The sequence below is a fragment of the Lycorma delicatula genome, chromosome 3 (genome assembly GCF_047948215.1).
Source record: "Lycorma delicatula isolate Av1 chromosome 3, ASM4794821v1, whole genome shotgun sequence".
NCBI lineage: Eukaryota > Metazoa > Arthropoda > Insecta > Hemiptera > Fulgoridae > Lycorma > Lycorma delicatula.
This window is the reverse complement of record NC_134457.1, coordinates 107,440,632-107,463,084: the sequence shown is the minus strand read 5'-3', so window position 1 is coordinate 107,463,084 and position 22,453 is coordinate 107,440,632. Positions and strand designations below refer to the sequence as shown.

At 28.4% G+C, this 22,453-nt stretch overlaps 1 protein-coding gene across 1 annotated transcript in view; it reads right to left on the bottom strand.

Annotated features, from left to right (window-relative positions):
• Positions 1 to 1,245: 1,245 nt before the first annotated feature.
• Positions 1,246 to 22,453, bottom strand: part of LOC142320959 (semaphorin-1A-like) — a 305,177-nt gene continuing 283,969 nt past the window's right edge. Inside the window, exons 8-19 of the mRNA XM_075358947.1 lie at positions 20,949 to 21,053; positions 20,373 to 20,461; positions 18,251 to 18,392; positions 16,712 to 16,905; positions 14,740 to 14,885; positions 13,728 to 14,036; positions 12,643 to 12,782; positions 9,352 to 9,399; positions 7,165 to 7,233; positions 5,560 to 5,731; positions 1,892 to 2,045; positions 1,246 to 1,461 (exon numbers count right to left, since the gene is read on the bottom strand). Of these exons, the coding sequence (XP_075215062.1) occupies positions 1,432 to 1,461; positions 1,892 to 2,045; positions 5,560 to 5,731; positions 7,165 to 7,233; positions 9,352 to 9,399; positions 12,643 to 12,782; positions 13,728 to 14,036; positions 14,740 to 14,885; positions 16,712 to 16,905; positions 18,251 to 18,392; positions 20,373 to 20,461; positions 20,949 to 21,053 (1,598 nt within the window). The 3' untranslated portion in view covers positions 1,246 to 1,431. The remainder of the gene's footprint in view (positions 1,462 to 1,891; positions 2,046 to 5,559; positions 5,732 to 7,164; positions 7,234 to 9,351; positions 9,400 to 12,642; positions 12,783 to 13,727; positions 14,037 to 14,739; positions 14,886 to 16,711; positions 16,906 to 18,250; positions 18,393 to 20,372; positions 20,462 to 20,948; positions 21,054 to 22,453) is intronic.

Genomic DNA, 22,453 nt, shown 5'->3' with positions numbered 1-22,453 from the left:
TGTTTCAATTCAGGCTTAAATGTAAAAAAAATATTATTAATAAAATAACACATAATGCATAATATTTATGTATTATTTTCAGTATTTTATAAATAAAAATAAATGCACTTAATAACATAACAATCTTTCTTTTTGCTTGATCATCAAATACTTGACAGACAAATCTTCAGAGATACACTGTGAAAGTATCTAGTTGCAGTATTTTTTAAAAATCATTTATAACATATCTGTATTAATCTATCGCTGCCATGCATTCAACCAATCTAATAGAAAAATCATGTAACCTATTTAAGATAATTCATTTCCTGATAAGCAGGCCTTTTATCATTTCTATTTACCAATAACCAGTGTGAAGGTAGAAAAGTAAAAGGGAGAACTGTGACATCAATAACAAAATACAAAACGTTTTTTAGTGGATGTAATAAATGAGAATATGACTAAGCAATTACAAATCCTTGTAAAGACCGAATATAATTTAACTTTTTATACGTGTGAGCAGGCTATACTTCATTTTTACTAATTTACAGACTAAATGAAAACAATCAGAGATTTTTAAAACAATAAACACTTATCCATGATGTATATGATTAATATATCATAAAGTAATGTTAACAAGTTAGAGATATACCATTAGATTATCTCCCAAATTAATAGTTTTATTGCAACAATTACGAAAAATGAATAATTACTACTTTCTATCTCAAAATAATAAGAATACCTTCTAGTTTTTTAAGGATTTTTCATAAATTATTTAATCATTTTCAGTGATAGAGACTAAATTTAATGCTCAAAAAACATTACCAAACATAATTTTCTGCAAGTCACAGATCTCATTCAAGTAATACTACCTTGATTTCATTAAAAAAGATTCTAATTTTATAATATAAAAATTCATAAAATCAAATAATTATTTTATAACAAATATACGAATAATAATTTTAATTTTTTATTCACACTCTTTAAAAAATCTATATGAATTCTAATCATAATTATCTCAATTTTCAAAAAAGTGTGCATTAGTTACAGTTGTGTAACAAATTACCTAATAAACTAGGTAATAAAAATTATAACCACAATACACATACATCATTTTAATAATTTCCATAAAAACAGTGCATTACTATAATACTGATGTATTAACAAATAGTTTCATACATAAAAATAAACTATTTACATTAAAATAATTATATAATTAAACTATTTATTTACATTTATTAATAATTATTTCATTAATTGATGGCATCATTTCTTTTAAAATTACACTAAGTCATTGCAAATTCTTTAATATATTTATTTAACTTTCTATCAATAAAAACTATTAATGCTCATAAATCTTCTATAAAAAAAAAGTCCTGATTATCTTCTTATTTTCAACGCATATTTAATTATCTTATCCTTTATAATGTAGATGTATCAACAGCAACGTACTCGCTAGCTCTCACTATATATGTTAAACGTACCCTGAAAATGCCACCAAAGATTATAGAAAACATTTAACTTTCTTCTAAAGAAGAGTATCTTCATTAATGAATGTAAAGAAATCTGGAGCAATTCTTCCACAATTTCCATCTGTGTACCATCAATGGCCTCAGACAAAAAAAAAAAAAATAGTTTTAAAATTTAATACAATAAAGAACTTATATAAAATGCTTCACTCCACTAAAATACCCTTGCCCATGGACCTCATATGTTATTTAAACCTGACTTTATATTCTTTAATACTCTACAAAAGAGTATTACAAAACGGATAAAGCATTAAGCTTTTAGCCTAAAAATACAATCAAACATTAGCAGGCTGATTATCAGTTTTATAATCAGTTAAATAGGATATTACGGTGGTTAAATTCTTATTTAATATATCTCCCAACTGTCAGATGTACGTCTTTTTTACCTTCTGAATCGGTTTGTTGTCTGTGGATGAGTTGGCATTCTTTCCATTTGCATTCTTTGGTGGTACGTTCAGTACAAGATTTATAGCTGGTTTATTATTTGCACATGGAGCCAAATATGAAGAACTTTCAGCATTTAAATTTTCTCCAGTTAGCCTGAAATATAATTTTTAATTATTATTATTAAAGAATAAAATATTCAATAAACTATAGTGAAACTTACATCACAACACACATGTATGTACACACTGTGTATTTTCATATTGTACATTTTGTAGTGTACACGTATACTGCACAGTAGGAGTTGGGTCATAGTGGGGGTGAAAAGGCAAGTAGAGGCTAATGACAGACAGTGGGGAAAACTATCAATATAAATGGTAATAAATATAACTAACACATGATCTCCTTTCTATACCTGATGATAAAACCCAGATTTCACCCGTTATTTGAGTAGGCAGATTATATCATCTTAGTGCAGTTCACTGTTTCAATATTAATAATCTTTATATTAATCTACTACGTGAATTTAGCTATCATCCATTTAAAAATTATTTTAAAAAATACATTTATTTATAAACGTTCTTGAAAGTAGAACATAATTTCAAAGCTATTTTTAATTCTTGTAGCTCTAATGTTCCAAAATGTTGAAATTAATTGATATTTCTATCTTTATAAAACATCAATACATTAAATGTGTATAATTTTTAAACCATTTCAAAAACTATTAAGATATAATAAAAAATTATATTTGAAAATTTTGTTTAATTAGGTCTGAAATTTATAAGAAGTATTTTACTTTTTTTAATTATAGTCTCTAAGAAGAATTTTGTACTCTTCATTCTTGAAATTTTTCTTGTATTCAAATCAATATTGTTAGTTTGAAAAATAATAAAAAAAAAGATTTTAAAATAAAGTAATAAATGTAGCAAAAAAACTAAATGAAATATAATAAAGCATTTTTTTATTAATATGAATTTGCACTGTTTAAATTTATACAAAAAATATTACATTCGAAAATCATTCAATTATCAAATTTACTACTGGTAAATAAAATATATTATTTGTACTAAAAAATGCAATATATATATTGCATATTCAACATTTTTTATTTTGTAGAATAAGACACTAGTAGTCTTAGATTTGCCAAATTTAATTAAAGTTGGTTTACCTGTTACTGAGAAATAACTTTTTTGTTGAAAATCACAAATTGGCATCCAGAAAGAAAACAAAGCAAAATAAAACTTGTCGATATGAACTTTTTTGCTCACTTTGGTGTCAATACCTGAAGTTCAGGGAATACATCCCGGAACATTGTATATAGATTAAAAAATAGCAATTATTTATAGCCGCTGGGAAAAAGATATAGTAGATTTAAAGGAATAAAGAGAGAAAGTCTGTTGGCATTTGCATCAGTTGGGTAAAATAAATTGTATTTTTTGTATACATAATCTTCGTAAATTTTTTTTTTTTCCATCTTATATATCTAAAAATCTCATTTTATGTACATCTTGAAACATGTTTTAATTGTAATTTTAAAACAAAAATAGAAAAAAATTAGGAGGAATAAAGAGATACAACTCCACCAGAATCAATATATAATCCGAAGACTTAAATGGGAAACTGTACATTTACCCATCATGTGATTTTGTAGGTTTTGATTGTAAACTGAAGTTGTAGTAAAAACCTTGCACACTGACAAAAGTTAATGCAAAATAACATGAATTCAACTTTATACAAATTTCGCAACATTTGTTAAACAAAGTGCTGATGCAAATAATACAACAGAAATTTACCCAGCTGCATAATATATTATGAACTAAACAACTGTAAAATTCCATTAAATATAACTATGAAATTGTTGGCAACATATACAAGGGCAAGTCAAAATTTATTTACACATTTTGTTCTACAAATTATTTACAGAAAGGTAGGTCAACATGTAAATAATTTTTCTATATAGTCACCTCCCTTGTCAATGCACTTGGTCCAATAGTCCATAAGCTTGTGTATTCCTTCCAAGAAGAAGGTCTTCAGTTGGTCGCAAAGCCACTTCTGCACTCCTTCCTGCATGTCTAAATCTGTGGAAAATCAAGGACCTCGCAAAGCATCCTTGAGCAGCCCAAACAGATTAGTCAGAGAGAGCAAAATCTGGACTATAGGAAAGGTGTTCCAGAATCTAAAAATTCAATTGTTGATGATTCGAATGGTGTGGAAAGCTGTATGCGAACAGTATTGTCATATAACACAAAACTTTCTTGGACAATAAACCTCAGCATTTTTTTGCAAATTGCTGGCTTTAGTTAATCTTCCAACATTTCACTGTAACGTGCACTGGTTGATCTAGTCTTCTTTTCCATGAAATTTTCCAGTATAGGACTTATACTGTTCCAAAAAATGGTTAGTATAAACTTTCCCACCGCTAGTTCACTCTTGAATTTTTTCTTTGTCAGAAACCCTGGGTGTTTCCACTTCATACTTTGGTGTTCTGTTTCTGGCTTATAGTGATGAGCCTACATTCAATTTCCATCACCGGTGACCATTTTGTTCAAAAAATGTATCATATTCCTTGTTGAAGTGTTTTTTTAAGCACTGGCAGATATCAAAATGATTGTTCTGCAGTAAGCTGTCATGGTACCCATCACATAGACATCATTGGTGATGGCCATAATGGGCGATTTGATGAGCAAAACCATGACTGATGTTCAAAAAGATGCTATCTCATCAACAATAACTTGCCTACTTGCCAGAACCATCTCTCAAGCTTGCTAAATTTTGATGTCGGTGGTTGAGGTTGACAGAAATCTTGCTCTTTCTTGCTCTTTCATCTTGCTTTAAGTGTGAGTTAAAGCTACTTAAATATAAGTGTGTGTTTTCTTCAAATGTTTAAAAGTGTTTGTCCGGGCACTTTTAAACATTTGATCCATGAAAAACATTTTTACATGGTAAAGAACTGTCACTATATTGTGATAAAAGTCTATGATGAATTTCAGCCTCTTTCACACCCTCCAATCAGAGAGATTGGATCACTGCTTGTTACTCCTCTTTGATGTAAACTGCTAGCAGAGCAGATATGTTTACACTGTAAAAGCTGGAAGGCAAATGACCAATCAGGACCAATCACACACGTGATGACCACAGTCATAACTCTATGCACACAGGCACAGAAGGCAGTATGAAAACCTTGACGATGTGTTATGGCGAGCAAAATTATAGGTAATTTTTGGCTCGCCCGTGTAAGATATACCTGTTCTAATGGCATAATTATACTATACATGTATGTCTCATGGTATATAAATATATTAAATGTAGAATATAATGTACTCATACATTCAGTTGGTGATCTGAATTTAGTATCTGTTACAAACTTTAAAATTTGTAATAAAAAGTGAATGAAACATGATTAGAGTCACTGTCCAGAAGTAAGAGGACTTTCTCAACAGACCGTACACTATTGGCGATGAAAATGATTCGATAAAAATCAGGGCTACTAGAAAAGAAGATTGTTTCATATGGACTCATATTCTGAAAATATTTCTCACTTTGCATTTTATTATGAAGTTCCAAATTGATAGACATTTTATTATTAATTATAATAAGTAATTTTTATTTTTAACTCAGAATATGTTAGTACATGAATTTTAATAATTCTAATTTATAACAACAATTTTACCTATTAAGTTGATGATGAGTGTGCACAAGTGGTAGATGTGAATAATGACGTGAAAATAAATATCCTGCTACAAATCCAACAACAAGTGTAGCCAGTACAGCAGTAGCCACAACCATTCCTAATGTATCTGGAGTATAAATGACAATTTTTTCCTGAGGTGGTTCGCCACCATCTAAAAAAAAATTAATAGATATATAAAAATGAAACAAACACAATCAATAAATTAGAGTACTAATAAAACTTTAAATCTTCTTTTATAAAAATACCAACAGCTGTTTACAACATTATTTTCATTTCAAGATGACTTTCAGCTTCAGAAAAATATTAAACAAAACAATATACTGATAAGCTTCTTAGAATGTGAACATTTATTTTTACAAATAATAAATATAACAATGACAAAAATGTAAATTCCATTTCTGAGTAATGAAAGTAACACTAAATAACACTATAAACTATAGGCTGAAATTTCTCAACTAATGAACAAAAAGTGTTTATCATTTATATCAACTTAATGCATTTTCATTTGTTCTTTTTGTTTCACTTCAACTTAGCAGCTGATTTGGCGACACGTTTTTTTAGCCCTTTAATAAGTAAGTTTTTTAACAACCTCTAAAAGGATACTTTAATGAAATATTTTTGAAATGTTTCTAATGTGTAAAACATGCATTTTACTTAAATTTAATGAATTTTCATGCAAAAATTCATGAGTCAGTTTCAGTTTAATACCATTATTTTTTCTTTCAATTCACAATATTTTTAAATAAACAAGGTATATTTTAAAACAATTAATTAAAAATGTATATTTAAAAAAACTAATTAATAATAAATAATTACAAACATTTAAAACAAGTTTGAATGTTACTGAAACTTGCTTACAATCATGTGTATAAAGAAAAACTCTATTCATCAACCATTAAAGACATGCATAAGTAAAACTACAAACCCTATAGGTTATAAAAAAAACCAACTGTTACTACAAACAGTCATTGAAAATAATTTTTTTTATTCTCTAAGTTGTTTCAAATGTGAGAGATATGAAGTAGCTAGGTAATATCTGCTGGTATATATGAAAACATTCAATACGTATCAAAAATTTGTAGCAACTTCAAATGTTTTCTGTTCTGCACCCAGCATGTCACAACACACTAAAGCATTAAATAACAATTAAACCTTGGCCTAATGAATTTTCAGTGTATTTAAATTATAAAACTTTTTTAATAAAAATCAAACAGATATTCTTGATTTTTAACACTTTTTTTACTTATTGAATTAAAGCTACAAAGCATATAGAAAATATCAGTTTTCTAATATTACATAAGTAATTAGATGGCATTTCTAATACATGTCAACAGTTAAAAATTAACAGCAAAAACTGTAATCACCAGACGTTTGGACCACACCAAACACTTACATAATATTTATTTTTTAAATGTATACAAACTACTTAAATATAAATTTGATAAAATATTAACAACAAAAATTTCAAATTGCTTAAAAAGTAAATTAAATTATTTAACTTTTTGCTTTAAAAGCAATTACACAATGATTTAATATAATCTAAATATTTATTTTAATCATTCAGACATTGGAATGCAAACATACCACTTTGACAAGGTGCTGGATTGCAATAGGAACATTTTGGACAATTGACATCCCTTCCTCTATCACCAACTGAATAAAAAAAACATCAGTCATTAATATAAAAAAGATAAAGTAATAATTTAGAATATCAAATTGTGATAAGATTAATATCATTAATGTTAGTCATTTTAATTCAATCCTACAAAAATATTAAACATTCTGCAAAGCAATCAGAATAATTTGACAATCTGGATGACTGTTGTTCATGTGTAATACATAACTATAAAATAATTACAAAACTTGTTCAACGAAAAAAAAAGTTAATTGAAATATACATTTTATTTAAAATTTAAATATTATAAAAGTAAGTTTGTGTAAATAATTAGTAGTATATATATATATATATATATATACTCAATAACTCAGTACTAATAAGTACAATATGTATGTTTTTTAATACTGTGTTTATCCTCTGATAAAGTGATGATCATAATGAAAGTACACACTACATCAAGGAATAATAAAGCCAACAAATAATGAGTATAACTAATAATAAAAATATTTATTCTGACTCATCTCAGACTTCACCTTAGACTAGAAGTAACAAAAAACTATTTTGATAACTATTCCTCAAGAGTTAAACTATACAGAACTTGAAAAGGGACATCAAGTTCAGAAAATTTAGAACACAAAACCAACATGTACATAAAAAGTATGTTTAATATATCATATGAACTAAATCATATTACGGTAATTGTTCATTACTGTGAATAGAGAGCAGAAATTTGGCATAGTTATTCCAAAGAGTTCGTTAGGGAAAGTAAGCAAAATTATTTTGATTGCCAGTCCTTAAAATGTTAAAGTGATTAAATTAAAAAAGTAATTAATAAGGAGTACAGATGAGCTGAAAACTTGAAATCAGGTTTCTTAAATCAGAACCATATTTCCCTTAGATAGTAAGCTATAGCTGCATACAGATTTATTCCTCACTCATTGTAAAAGGATGAAAATGGTGTACCAAACCAATCTGTAATAAAGCTCAATACAACTTAATCAAATGGGATACAATACTGAAACTTGTCAAGGTTATTTAATCAATATGCGGCACACATTAAAATTGAAAGTAGCAACAGAAAGTTTAGCTTACCTAAGGAGCTATGGGTAGAAGATAAAACCTTCTGTGTTTTTTAACTATACCTGGGATGGTTTTGATAAATGGTATCAAAAATAAAGAAGTATGGGAATTTGTATAGAGAAATATAAAATATTCACTTTTTAGATAATTATTACAAGACATTGTTGGAAGATCATAAAAATGTCATCTCTATTCATATATAGATGTGAGAATGTGTGAGTGTAAGAGGAAAGATTTATAGCTGGAGCAAGAGGTGATAGCTAGTATGGAGAGGAGGAAATGTTTAGGGATACATTCCAATAAGTTGGAAATAGTAAAGAGGAAGCAAAAAAGAGGAAAAAATCTGTACGCAGCTATAGCTTACTATCTAAGGGTAATATGGTTCTGATTTAAGAAACCTGATTTCAAGTTTTCAGCTCATCTGTACTCCTTATTAATTACTTTATTAATTTAATCACTTTAACATTTTAAGGACTGGCAATCAAAATAATTTTTGCTTACTTTCCCTCAGGAACTCTTTGGAATAATTATGCCAAATTTCAGCTCTCAGTAAAAAGAATAGCAAGAAGAGAAGTCACAAAGAATTCACCCCAACTGTTATGCAGAACAGAAAAATTGAGAAAAAAGAAATAATGATCGATTGTTGGCCATTGAAATGGATATCTTAAGACACAATATACAAAAGGAAAAGAAGAATATGAAAATAGTGTAGTTTGAAATATGATGGAGTGAGTCATCAATGATGGTAATTACGGGGGGGGGGGATGAGAAAAGTGTTTTTAGGTATTTTATTTACCTAAAACAAAGTATTGAGTCCTTATACTAAATGAGGAAAGAAGAAGAGGAAAGATCTAAGTATAAGCAGTAAGATGGCACAGCTAAAGGATGGTGAAAAGAAATTATTACTACAAAATTTCCAATTCCGTCATTAAATTCCACAATCAATTTTATAAAAACTAAGAGTAGGATTGGCCTAGAAAAAACTAAAGAAAATCCATAAAAAGTAAAGTGAAATATTTAAGTCATTATTTTAAAATATCTGATAACTACTTAATTGTTTCAACACTACTTACCAAGCTCTCTTTCAAGTGGTTTCTCAGCAACAGCAGAAACAACATGTGCTAGAAAAGAAAACAAATCCACATATACAATCCAATCTTTATATAATTTTTTTTTAATCTTGTTTCAATGCATAATTTTAATTAATTTATACCAAAGAAAAAAATGGTTAATTAATACAGTTAATTGTTTCTTAAAACAAACAACTTTATTTAAAAAAAAAAAAAAAATTTTTTTCTTGTCATTTGACTGGTTTGATGCAGCTCTCCAAGATTCCCTATCTAGTGCTAGTCATTTCATTTCAGTATACCCCCTACATCCTACATCCCTAACAATTTGTTTTACATATTCCAAACGTTGCCTTTCTTCCTGTTTAGCCTCCGGTAACTACCGTTAAGATAATTCTTCAGAGGATGAATGAGGATGATATGTATGAGTGTAAATGAGGTGTAGTCTTGTACAGTCTCAGCTCGACCATTCCTGAGATGTGTGGTTAATTGAAACCCAACCACCAAAGAACACCGGTATCCACGATCTAGTATTCAAATCCGTGTAAAAATAACTGGCTTTACTAGGACTTGAACGCTATAACTCTCGACTTCCAAATCAGCTGATTTGGGAAGACGCGTTAACCACTAGACCAACCCGGTAGGTTCCAAACGTTGCCTGCCTACACAATTTTTTTCCTTCTACCTGTCCCTCCAATATTAAAGCGACTATTCCAGATACCTTAATATGTGGTCTATAAGTCTGTCTCTTCTTTTAGCTATATTTTTCCAATAGCTTCTTTCTTCATCTATTTGCTGCAACACCTCTTCATTTGTCACTTTATCCACCCATCTGATTTTTTTTAACATTCACCTATAGCACCACATTTCAAAAGTTTCTAATCTTTTCTTCTCAGGTACTCTGATCGTCCAAGTTTCACATCCATATAAAACAACCACTCTAAACATATACTTTCAAAAATCTTTTCCTGACATTTAAATTAATTATTGACCTAAACAATTATATTTCTGACTGAAGGCTCGTTTCGCCTGTGCTATTCAGCATTTTATATCGCTCCTGCTTTGTCCATCTTTAGTAATTCTACTTCCCAAATAACAAAAACCAAAAAAAAAAAAAAAATTCTTCTACCTCCATAATCTTTTCTCCTCCTATTTTCACATTGAGTGGTCCATCTTTGTTATTTCTACTACATTTCATTACTTTTGTTTTGTTCTTGTTAATTTTCATGCGATAGTTCTTGTATAGGACTTCATCCATGCCATTCACTGTTTCTTCTAAATCCTTTTTACTCTCAGCTAGGATTACTATATCATCAGCAAATCATAGCATCTTTAACTTTTCACCTTGTACTGTTACTCCGAATCTAAATTGTTCTTTAACATCATTAACTCCTAGTTACATGTAAAGATTAAAAAGTAACGGGGATGGGGAACATCCTTGTCAGATTCCCTTTCTTATTACGGCTTCTTTCTTATGTTCTTCGATTATTACTGTTGCTGTTTGGTTCCTGTAAATGTTAGCAATTGTTCTTCTATCTCTGTATTTGAACCCTAAGTTTTTTAAAATGCTGAACATTTTATTCCAGTCTATGTTATCGAATGCCTTTTTTAGGTCTATAAATGTTGTATGTTGCTTTGTTTTTCTTTACTCTTCCTTCTACTATTAATATGAGGCCTACAATTGCTTCCCTTGTCCCTATACTTTTCCTGAAACCAAATTGGTCTTCTCCTAACACTTCTTCCACTCTCCTCTCAATTCTTCTGTATAGAATTCTAGTTAAGATTTTTGATGCATGACTAGTTAAACTAATTGTTCTGTATTCTTCATATTTAACTGCTCCTGCTTTCTTTGGTATCATAACTATAACACTTTTTTTGAAGTCTGATGGAACTTCCCCTTTTTCATAAATATTACACACCAGTTTGTATAATCTATCAATCGCTTCCTCACCTGTACTGCGCAGTAATTCTACAGGTATTCCATCTATTCTAGGAGCCTTTCTGCCATTCAAATCTTTTAGTGCTCTCTTAAATTCAAAAATTATAATAATCTTTAATTAGAAAATTATACATCAAACAAATACTTCACATATTTTAATTTAATATAATTTATTTTTTAATTTATACAATCAGGGTTTAATAAAGAAAAACTGATTTTTTTGCTGTTTCTTTTAAATAAATTGTGAAATGTATTATTTTACATTTATTGAGGCTTTTTTTACTCATACTTTTCAGGAAATAACCTTCTCGGTTGTCTACCTTAAAAAATGATCAGCTAATACCAGTCAATGAACTATTTCCATAGAACAATCAAATATTTCCTATTTTGTTTCCCTTCCCAAACATCTCATTTGAAACATCAAATATTTCCCACAGATCACAACATTAAGTTTTTTTCTTAATCTGCCACTTGTGACTTTATAAAGAAATTCATATAACATTTGACACTGATCATAAGTAATCATAATAATCTAGTGTAAGAGAAATAACTAATTTATTATTAATTTTTTACTGAATAAATGCAATGACTAATTTATTATTTTTAGTATATATCCTTCATTTTTCCTCTTTAACCTCCGGGAATTACCATCAGGTATTACTTCAGAGGATGAATGAGGATGATATGTATGAGTATAAGTGAAGTGTAGTCTTGTACAGTCTCAGGTTGACCATTTCTGAGATGTGTGGTTAATTGAAACCCAACCACCAAAGAACACCGGTATCCACAATCTAGTATTCAAATCCGTATAAAAGAACTGCCTTTACTAGAACTTGAACACTGGAACTCTTAACTTCCAAATCAGCTGATTTGCGAAGACGCGTTCACCATTAGACCAACCCAGTGGGTTTAGTATTAACCTTAAAATTTTTCATTTATTTCTCCAAGAACATAACAATATCAGAGACTCATTTTTTCCATTAGATTAATATTACATAAATTAAATGAAGAAAATAAAGTTTTTTGAATATCTTAGCATTAGGTTTAAGTTCTTTTTTGATTTTATAACTGAAAGGAATCTTATAATAAAGAAGCCTCATTTTTTCATAATAAAGAAATTTTAATACAAATACAAATAAAACATTTAAAAATAATTATAATTCATAAGAGTTTCACTATTATTAGTTGATGTTATACTAAAGTAGAAATGCCAACAAAATTGTATTTAAAATAAAGTTTGTTACTGAAATTAAACATGAAAAGCGAAGTACACAAGAAAGATTTTATAATCTTATACACAATTTTTAAGGGTACTTTTTATGTATCCTGTATATAGCTATTAAAAAAAGGAAACTTACGGGATTTACACTGTTTATGCTGCCCTCTAGGAATGTTTTGAAGAAGTAATTTTTTACTACCAATATATTGGCTAACAGCAACACACCTTTCTTCACCACTATCCCATGCACAATATGGATCTTGTAAACCAATACAAATCCTACAAAAAGTATTAATTAATTTAGTTATATTTCAAACGGTATATTTATAATGGTGTTTGGAAAATAAATCATAGATACAAAGCATCTAAAATAAATATATTATTATACTAAAATTACTTCAATGATTAGAAGGTCTTCTTCATTTAAGTTTTATTTCATCATAAAATTCACTCATGTTACAGATGAAGTCCAGGAACTGGTGTGCAACAGTTTACACATCTGAATCACCAAATTAGTAAAGTTTAATCAATGATTAATCAAGAAATTTCTTTTTAGATAGTTCTGTAAGCAATTTTATATAAATCATCAATAACTAGTTTTCTGCCTGGTGGCAGATCTCTTATGCCACTGCTGTCTCCATTATTATTATTATTATTATATATATTTCAGCAATATCAGATTATACCAGAAATATGTGTTAAAGTATATAGATATATATAAAAACAATTAAATTTTCAATTTTTTATTATGATCTCAGACATCCCAAACATGTATTTTTTACTGAAGATGATGAGATGGATGAAAAAATAGGTAGAAAGATGCCAGACTATTACTAAACCTAATTATAGTAATCACTAAACCAACTGATTGGCTATTTGATTTAATGATAAACTCATTCATGCAACTCATTTACTATATCAAATACTTTGCTAAAATGGTAGTCTTCATGCACATAACATGCAAAGACAGTAATATTTCTCATAGATTATTATTAATATTTATGTAATACAGATCAGCTATGATACTGATATTGTAACATTTCAAGGTTTTTATCACATACTTCTCATAAAAAATAAAAACTTTTGAATAAAGTTAAAATAAAGCCCCTATTTTTCATTAAAAGTAGGAGATTTGAGAGACATAAGTTTTCTTGAATTCCTGCCCTATTGATCCTTTCCTGAAAACAACAATGAAATAATTAAAAATGCCAATTAACTACTTACTCGCATCTAGTTACTTTAGTAGCATTACACCTATGGAGAGGTACATTAAGCATTTCTTCATCAGTAACAACAAGCAATTTATCTTGCTGACTATCATGATCTACCCTAACAATATGAAGACTACGGATAGAAACACCCACTGGTACAACTTGTATTTCCTCTATCACAACAGTTTTAACTTCTGGTTCATTGTCAGTATTTATTACTTTAATAATGCGTCCATCATTAGTTCCAATAAATATTACATCATAAGTGTTCCCAACAACTGATTTAACTTGAGGATCTACAGCCACTGCTGTAAATCTGTACCTATAATAAAAATAAATAATTATATCAATTACATTTTATCAACATATTACAACAATATTTATATTATCACAAACGTATTTAATTAAAAAGATACTTTAAATATTCCTAATATTTAAGCAACAGAAAAAACTAACAGCTAGAACAATAACTGAAAAAAAGAACTCTCAGATCAATAAAAAATTTAGGATTTTTATTTGAGAGTTTAAGCCTGAAAAGTATACAAGTATAGTCAATGCGATATACTAATGAACAATTAAAAATAGGTCAGAAGCTAAAGTTAAAATCACACAGTATGTTTTTTATTATTTACTTTAATATATCAATAAAAGCGAAACTAAATTACTTCTACAGAAGCTATGCTTTATTAGAAACTAAACTAATTATATAGTTTTAAAATATAATATAAATAGTTTAAATTTTTGTTTTAAATATACTATAAAATTAAATAGCTAAATATTATAAAAATTTTAGCACAATCTGGATAAGCTCTTTTACTCTAAGTCAAAGTTTTTCAAGTCTCTGAAGAACCAAAATTTGGAGTCAGCTAGCTCAGATTATATATGAGACCTATGAAAATTATAGGAAGTAAGTTTTCATAACTTTCATCTTTAAAACAAATTACAGTTAAAGCAATTAAAAACTTTACTACATTTATAACATTAATTGTGCATCTACAGTAACAGTAAAGTGCAAATTTACTTACTGCCAACTTATTCGAACTAGAAGAGGTGTATTATAGAATGAAGGGACAGGTTGATCCATTAACGAATGAGATTTAATAAAGTGTACAGAAACATCAGGCAAAGTTCTACTGTCACTAACACATTCACCAGGTCTAGGTTTTGGAACCTGTTAAAAAAATGCATTAAATAATTTTTTCAGATTATTATTCCAAATAAAATTTAAAAATAAGGCTAATAAACAACTCATTTTTTAAAAACATACATTCATTCACAAGAGTTATAACTTCTGAAACTAAAATCTTGGTTAATGTAAAGCTTCTTCATTAGCAATGCATATTGATCTACAAATAATATATAACCTATTCTACATAATTTATTAACAAGTAATTTAATCAATCTTAAGTAATTGGCTTTATTAATTATTCTGTTAAATAAGAGAAATGTATCAACTACATTAAGATATATCATATTAACTCTAAAGTTAAAAACAAATTAACTTAAAATCATCATAATGGAATATTAAAAACCTAAGCAGAAATAAGTTTTTTTTTGGTTAAAAGATGCTTTTTTATTAACCTATACAGCATATATAACAAAATATTATATTAGTCCAGGACAAAAACAAAAATTATCATAGCTAATTAGACCAAAAATGGACCCTGAAGTAAAAACTGATTGTACTTTGATAAATGAATTTATTGTAATTGTTTATTACTTAACTTACAACTTAAGCTTGAAGTTCATCCATGGACTATGATATCAAAATCTTGTATTGAATAAAAAATCCCAAGCCTGACTGGTATTCAAACCTTACAACTTTCCAGATAAAAGCATAGATTCGACATTACTATACAGTGTGTATTACATTACATTAGTTAATAATTTTATCATCTTATAACAATTATATACCAAACGTTTTTACACCAAAAAACAGTATAAGTTTTTTCTAACATTAACAGGTGTATTTGCTCTATTTGTTTTAAATATGGTACCAGTAACTTAAGGAACTGCTATAAATTTAACAGAAAAAAAATGTGAAAAAACTGGATAGTCCTAAATGAAGTAGCACTCACAAAAAGCAAAGTTTTTACAAAATATAAACAAGCCTTTTTCTTTGAAGAAATTCTTTCTTATAAAAGAATAATAATTTCAGCAGAAGTGTAGTATTAAAGATATAACAAGGTAAGTAAGAAAATGGAGCATTTGTATGATAATAAAAGCATGATGCTTATAAAAATAAATCAAGAAATGCTGATGATTGGAGCTAGTAAGATTTATATCATCAAGTAAACAGTTTGGGACCCACAGGGTCGGTCTAGTGGTGAATGCATCTTCCCAAATCAGCTGATTTGGAAGTCAAGAGTTCCAGCGTTCAAGTCCTAGTAAAGGCAATTACTTTTATACAGATTTGAGTACTAGATCATGGATATCGATGTTCTTTGGTGGATGAGTTTCAATTAACCACACATCTCAGGAATGGTCAAACTGAGACTGTACAAAACTACACTTCATTTACACTCATACATATCATCCTCATTCATCCTCTGAAGTAATACCTGAACAGTAATTCCCGGAGGCTAAACAGAAAAAAGAAAGTAAACAGTTTGGGCTTTAAATAAGGGGATTTTCACAAGCTCACAGAATAGAAAGCATTTGTACTGGTCAGTTTTAAATGAAGAGAAGTATAGTGTTAAGAAGTGATTAAGCTGATTGGCCATATCTTGTCTAAATATACATAAATTTATCACATGACATATTAAGTGTCTAAATCTTGGATCAAACTGATATTAAATATAATTTACTTTGAATCACAAAAGGTTGCATTAAATTAATTTTGAACAAGTGTGACTTTCTAGAGATTATAGTGTATAATGAATGTTAAATATAACATTCAAGCATATGATTTTAAATGGTTATAATGAGAAGCAAACAAATATTCATCAACAATGATTTAATTTAAGAAAAGCTTTCTTTATAATAATGAACAATTACTTTGGATGGAGGAACTCTTAACCAGTTTGAGTTCATAGAAGATTGCTCTTTAAATTGACCCTTAAATGACTCCATTATAGCATCCATTGTAAATGCACAAACTGCTGATCCACCGATAGAGTTATCAGGTGTTGTGAAAATAGCATACAACATCTTTTTGCCACTTTTTCCGTCTACAACTTCACTTGTGGACTCTGCAAAAAATATAAAATACATCTTTTTTATAAAAATATAATAATGTTTTCTAACACAGTACATTAATACACAGTTAATAACAAGTACACAAACTTCCTATTAATATGGTTGTCAAAGAAAATTTTCTGCAAAGCACTTTCATTCACTTAAAAATGTGTTCTCTCTTCGCTTTCCTTTGTTATCCACAATAAAATTCATTTTTTTTATTCTATACATTGCATTACTGCAGTGTTGGTGACCATTTTTATTAAGCAAATTTCTTTTCAGTACTAACTTTTTAAGCACTCGCTTTTGGTTCAACTCATTTTTGGTTTCTGTTAACAGATCTACGTCATCAGTCAATTAACATTTTTATTTTTTTTCCTTGGATATTTACTTTTTCTGCTTATTATTTATTTAATTGCTTCTTCTACATGTACAGGTTGAAATCAATGGAAACAAGACTATATTCTTGTCACTTTTGCCTTAACCTGAGCTTGCCTTCTCCCCCATACTGCTATCTCACTCATGTTCCTGTTATTTCAGTTCAAATTTCCTTAAAAAATTTAATATTTCGCTTCATTTTCCATTATTATTTACCTTATCTGGATCTATAAATGCCATATGAATGGCTTCTTTATTTTTCTGCTAATAATACACTTTCCCTTTATTTCTCCAAATTTTCTAATCACCTTTCAATTATCCTAGAGAGTATTTTTCAATACAAAAATGTTATGAATGATAATGCAGTAGTTCTCACATTTATCTATTTTTGTTATCTTTTTTTTGTTATTAAGAAATACAGTTTAGTTTTTAAGAGCCATGATATACTCTAATCTAATGTTCAATCCTCCTACTATTAAATAAGACAATAATTCTAATGATATATAATCTATTACTGTTGCCTTACTCCTATTAATATCTTTCAAAGCTTCATCAAAGTCTCAAAAAAAAAGTCACCTCTAATGCCACCATTAATTCATTTTCCTCCACTGAAACATCGCTGATAACTTTCGCTCAGAATAGTTTTGCTATACATTCCTGTCACCTTGTTAGCTCTTTTTTGCTTCTTAACATCAGTTTTCATCTGCACATCTAATAATAATACACTTTCCCTTTATTTCTCCAAAGTTTTGTACTATTTTTCTTCATGCTACTTCTACTTTCCAGTAGTTACATTTTTTGCTACTTCACTACATCTCTGTAACAACCTATTTTCCTTTGCTGTTTTGCATCCTCCTCTAATAATATTATTAAGACAATCCTGCCTTTATCACTTTCACAGTTTAGTAGAAATATATTTGTAAATTAAATTAAGACTAAGTTTTACATCAAAAAAGTCAAATTATACTAAAATCAACTTACGGATTTCATTAAAATAAAATGGATAATCTCCAGGAACAGAACAATTAAGGCGAGATTTAAGAAAAGATGTCCATCGATCACCAAACTGATGGGGACCACCTTTATCATGCTTACAAACTCTTGCTACCCTTGAGTAAATCATCTAAAACAAAAAGTATAAGAATAAATATTAAATACATTGTATTATCACTCATATCTGTTGATAATTAAGATTAAGATAATGTGATTTTTAAACAAAACAAGTAAGCAATGAAAATTAAGCAAAATATCTCAGTGTTAATCAGTAGATAATTAAAATGAGTGCACTACTTTGTAAAAAAACTAATAAACAAAAAATATTAACTGGCCATCATAATTTAATTCAAAATAATAAAAGACATTTTTAATAAAATCGAATGAATAAACAGATTAAGTCAATGAAGTGGGAACATTTAAAACTCGTGCATTTAAATAAGTTTTTATTTTAGCATGCATGTTTCTACAGTTTTCTTCTAAGTAAGACATCCCATTTTACTTTTTAAAAATAATGCTCGACGGGTGGACACCATTATGATTTATACACTCTTACAGTCTTCATCAAAAGTTCTCCATTATTTGTCACAACAAGATTGGTGTAATGAACACACTTCTTGAAAATTTAATTTAGTTCCATTTACATTTGTAGTCGCTCAGCAATAGACCTTGCTCTTCAGTAAATCCCAAAGAAAAAAGTACATGTCACAATAGTATATAGATGCAAATAACTCAAGGGATCTAGCTAGCCAAACAATGTCCCCATTTTTAAGTGATGTATTCAGAGAGAGTTTTCTTAAAGCAGTGATAGACCCACAAGTGATATGACACGCAATCTTGCTGAAACCAAGTAATTTGTAAAGATTAAACTAATTTTTGGCTCAAAATTTTGTGACCATGCTTGTATAAAGGGCTGTAGTAACAGCTGTAGCATACCTTCGATGAATGACAGTTCAAACTCATTCAACATTTTCTGGCGTTCTAACAATTTTTGCTGTGTCTCGGTTCTAAATTTAATGTGGACACATTTTCCACACACATTTTAACCTGTAAGTTAATTATATGAACAGACAGTACCCATTCAGGATGTGGAATATTGAACCAACTGCAAAATAACCTTTCTACAATTGTTGGAAGAGTCATCATTTTTATAAAATAATTTAACTCAGAATATGAACCTGACCGCTCTTTTTTTTTTCTGCTTAGCCTCCAGAACCAGAACTGTAAGATATTACTTCAGAGGATGAATGAGGATGATACGTATGAATGTAAATGAAGTGTAGTCTTGTACAGTCTCAGTCAACTATTCCTGAGATATGTGGTTAATTGAAACCCAACCACCAAAGAACACGGGTGTACACGATCTACTATTCAAATCTGTATAAAAGTAACTGTCTCTACTAGGATTTGAACCTTAGAACTCTTAATTGAAATCTACTGATTTGTGATGACGAATTCACCACTAGACCACTGCACCTAGCCACTGTTCCATGCTTACTGTACCATGCTTAAATGAATGACAAACATCATCAAGTTCAACGGACTCAAACCGAATAACCAAGGTTTTAAGTTTTCTTGCTTCACTTACATGCCTGTGTTAGAGTATTCCAAGAGACAAGTAAATAAATTAAATTTCAAGCAGTAACATTTCTTTAACTCTCAATACTGATAGTTATTTTAAGTAGGCAATAGGGTACAGTAAAGAATTATTTTTTTTATTAAATAAATTATTATAAAACCCAAATTAATTATCAGAAGAGTTTTGAGTAAAGCCAGGAAAGAGAATAATTTTTTAATAAGTTTATAAAAATGAATTTCAGTTAAAAATATTATATTAAATATACAATACCATATTGTCATTATGGTACAAATAACTTAATACCATTCCTATATAGAAAATAAATATGTCACTAAAAATTGTTTCAGGCAGGAGCATAATAAGCAAACTTTTTATCTAAAATGATAATTTTCAAATAAAAATATGTTAAGGGTTCAATGAAAACAAAAAAAAAATCTAATAAAACCTTAACATTAGCATATATAAATAGACTTTCAACTAATTATTATTATTAAACATATTAAAAAAGCTAAATATAACACTCAAACACACCTTTCCACAGTTAATATATTCTACGGCTGCTTCTCTGAAGAAAATCATTACATAGTCTCCATAACTCACTGAACTAACAAAATGAGGCTCTGTAACAAGAAATAGTAAATTTTGTAAATATAAAATAAATTAAAAAAATATGACAGTAAAAGATTGAACAATATATACACTCATAAAACATTAGTTTTGATATAATTATAATTGTTATTGTATTATTAACCAAAGGCAACAAGGAATATCATCTAATTGTTAATGTTTTATTCAAGGATTTACACAAAAATATATTAAAGAATCATATAATAAATTAAATAACAAGTGACACAATTCCTCCTCTTAATCATATTCAACTAAATCAATCATTTATTTAAATATTTTATGCAACACACTTTTGATAGACTGATTAATCACCAAAATGAGATGCTTTGGAGTAAAACCACATAAGTAATATAGTAACCACATGGCAGTGGTAGTTAATAAATGCTATCTCCTTATAAAAATTAGACCCTTTTTTTCAGTATTAATTAATGTAGTTTTATGTAATCAAAAATGAGGTTATAAAATAACTTTTGCTATTACCATTAAGTTGTTTAAGATCAGAGCGTTCAGTACGTAGTGGATTCCGATATATTAGAGGATCAACACCTGAGAAATCAGCAACTGTCGCTGAATACAACTGGCCATCTATTATAAAACAAAATAAAAAAGATATTATAGTTTTAAAACAAAATTACAGTTTAAATTACAATAATTCTAGGTAAAACTTTGCTTGTTTTTAATTTGTACAATAATTTATAAACATTTTTAAACATCAATATGATAATTTTTTAATTAAAGTGTGTAAAATAAAATATGAAGCCTGAATTTATTTTATCATATAGCAAAAATATCTTTTCTGCAGAAAAAATATTTTCCCTTTTTTTGTTACTGAAGCAAAGAGTAAAGAAAAACAGTTAAAAATTAAAAACAGTTTATTAAAAAAAAAGCATTTCAAAAACTGTTAATTATTAACACAGATTGCATTATTAATACAGTATTAATAATGCAGTATTAATACTGTATTAATAATGCAAGAAAAATCCAGGAAAATTTTAGAGCATTTGGAGAAAATTTTCTGTAAATAAATGAAAGAAGTAAAGGATGGCTGTGCCACACAAGTGCTATATGAAGAGCAAAGCCACAGAATGCAAGCAGGTTCAATGGGCTAAATCATAGTACTGGATACTATATTCATTATTACAAATTATTAAATACTATTTTTTTCTTAATTAGTGTTTATTTTAATACTAAAAATAAGTAGTAGCAATTTTGCATAAACTGTGTGTAACATAATAATCTGTAAAGGAATATATAATGATAATCTTGCATATTGATACAAACATTTTGTAAATATAATTTGATAAAGTGCGTTCAGAAAGTTGCTGTTCAGTACACTTAAGAATTTTGTGGTTCATTCTGTTCTTTCAGCATTAGGTTGGTTGCTCTGTGGATTCATTGGGCATTACTCAGTAATAAACCAAGGTGTCAGTTATTGAGCTGTGATTGAACATGCTTAGTTTCACTTTATGTTGTTTAGTTTATTGGAATCAATAGTTGTGAGAAACATATTAGTTCTTTCGGTAGAGGAACACACACATCTTTCATGAAAGTGACAAGTATACTGATTTAGTGAAGCACAAGTTTTCTGAAAAATTTTCTGAAAGGTGTTACTCCTGCTTCTCACTGCAATACAGTTCTTGAATCTTATCAAAAAAAATTTGGTTCTACAGGAGTAAATACTCCTGGTCCTCACTGCAATGTAGTACTTAACTCCTACCAAAAAAATTTAGGGTAACAGGCTCTGCTGAAGACACTGAATAAAATGGAAGAACACCTAAACTAAACAAACAGGAACTGTTTGACATTTCAAATGCTATGGCTGAAAGTTCATCAAAGTCAATGTGTAAGTTAGCAAAGCAGCAACATATCAGACCTGCTACCACACATAAAGCTGTAAGAAAAGAAGTGAAACATTTTCCCTATAAGGTAATGTGTGTTCAAAAATTCAAACCTACAGATCAAAACAAAAGACTAAATTACTGTCA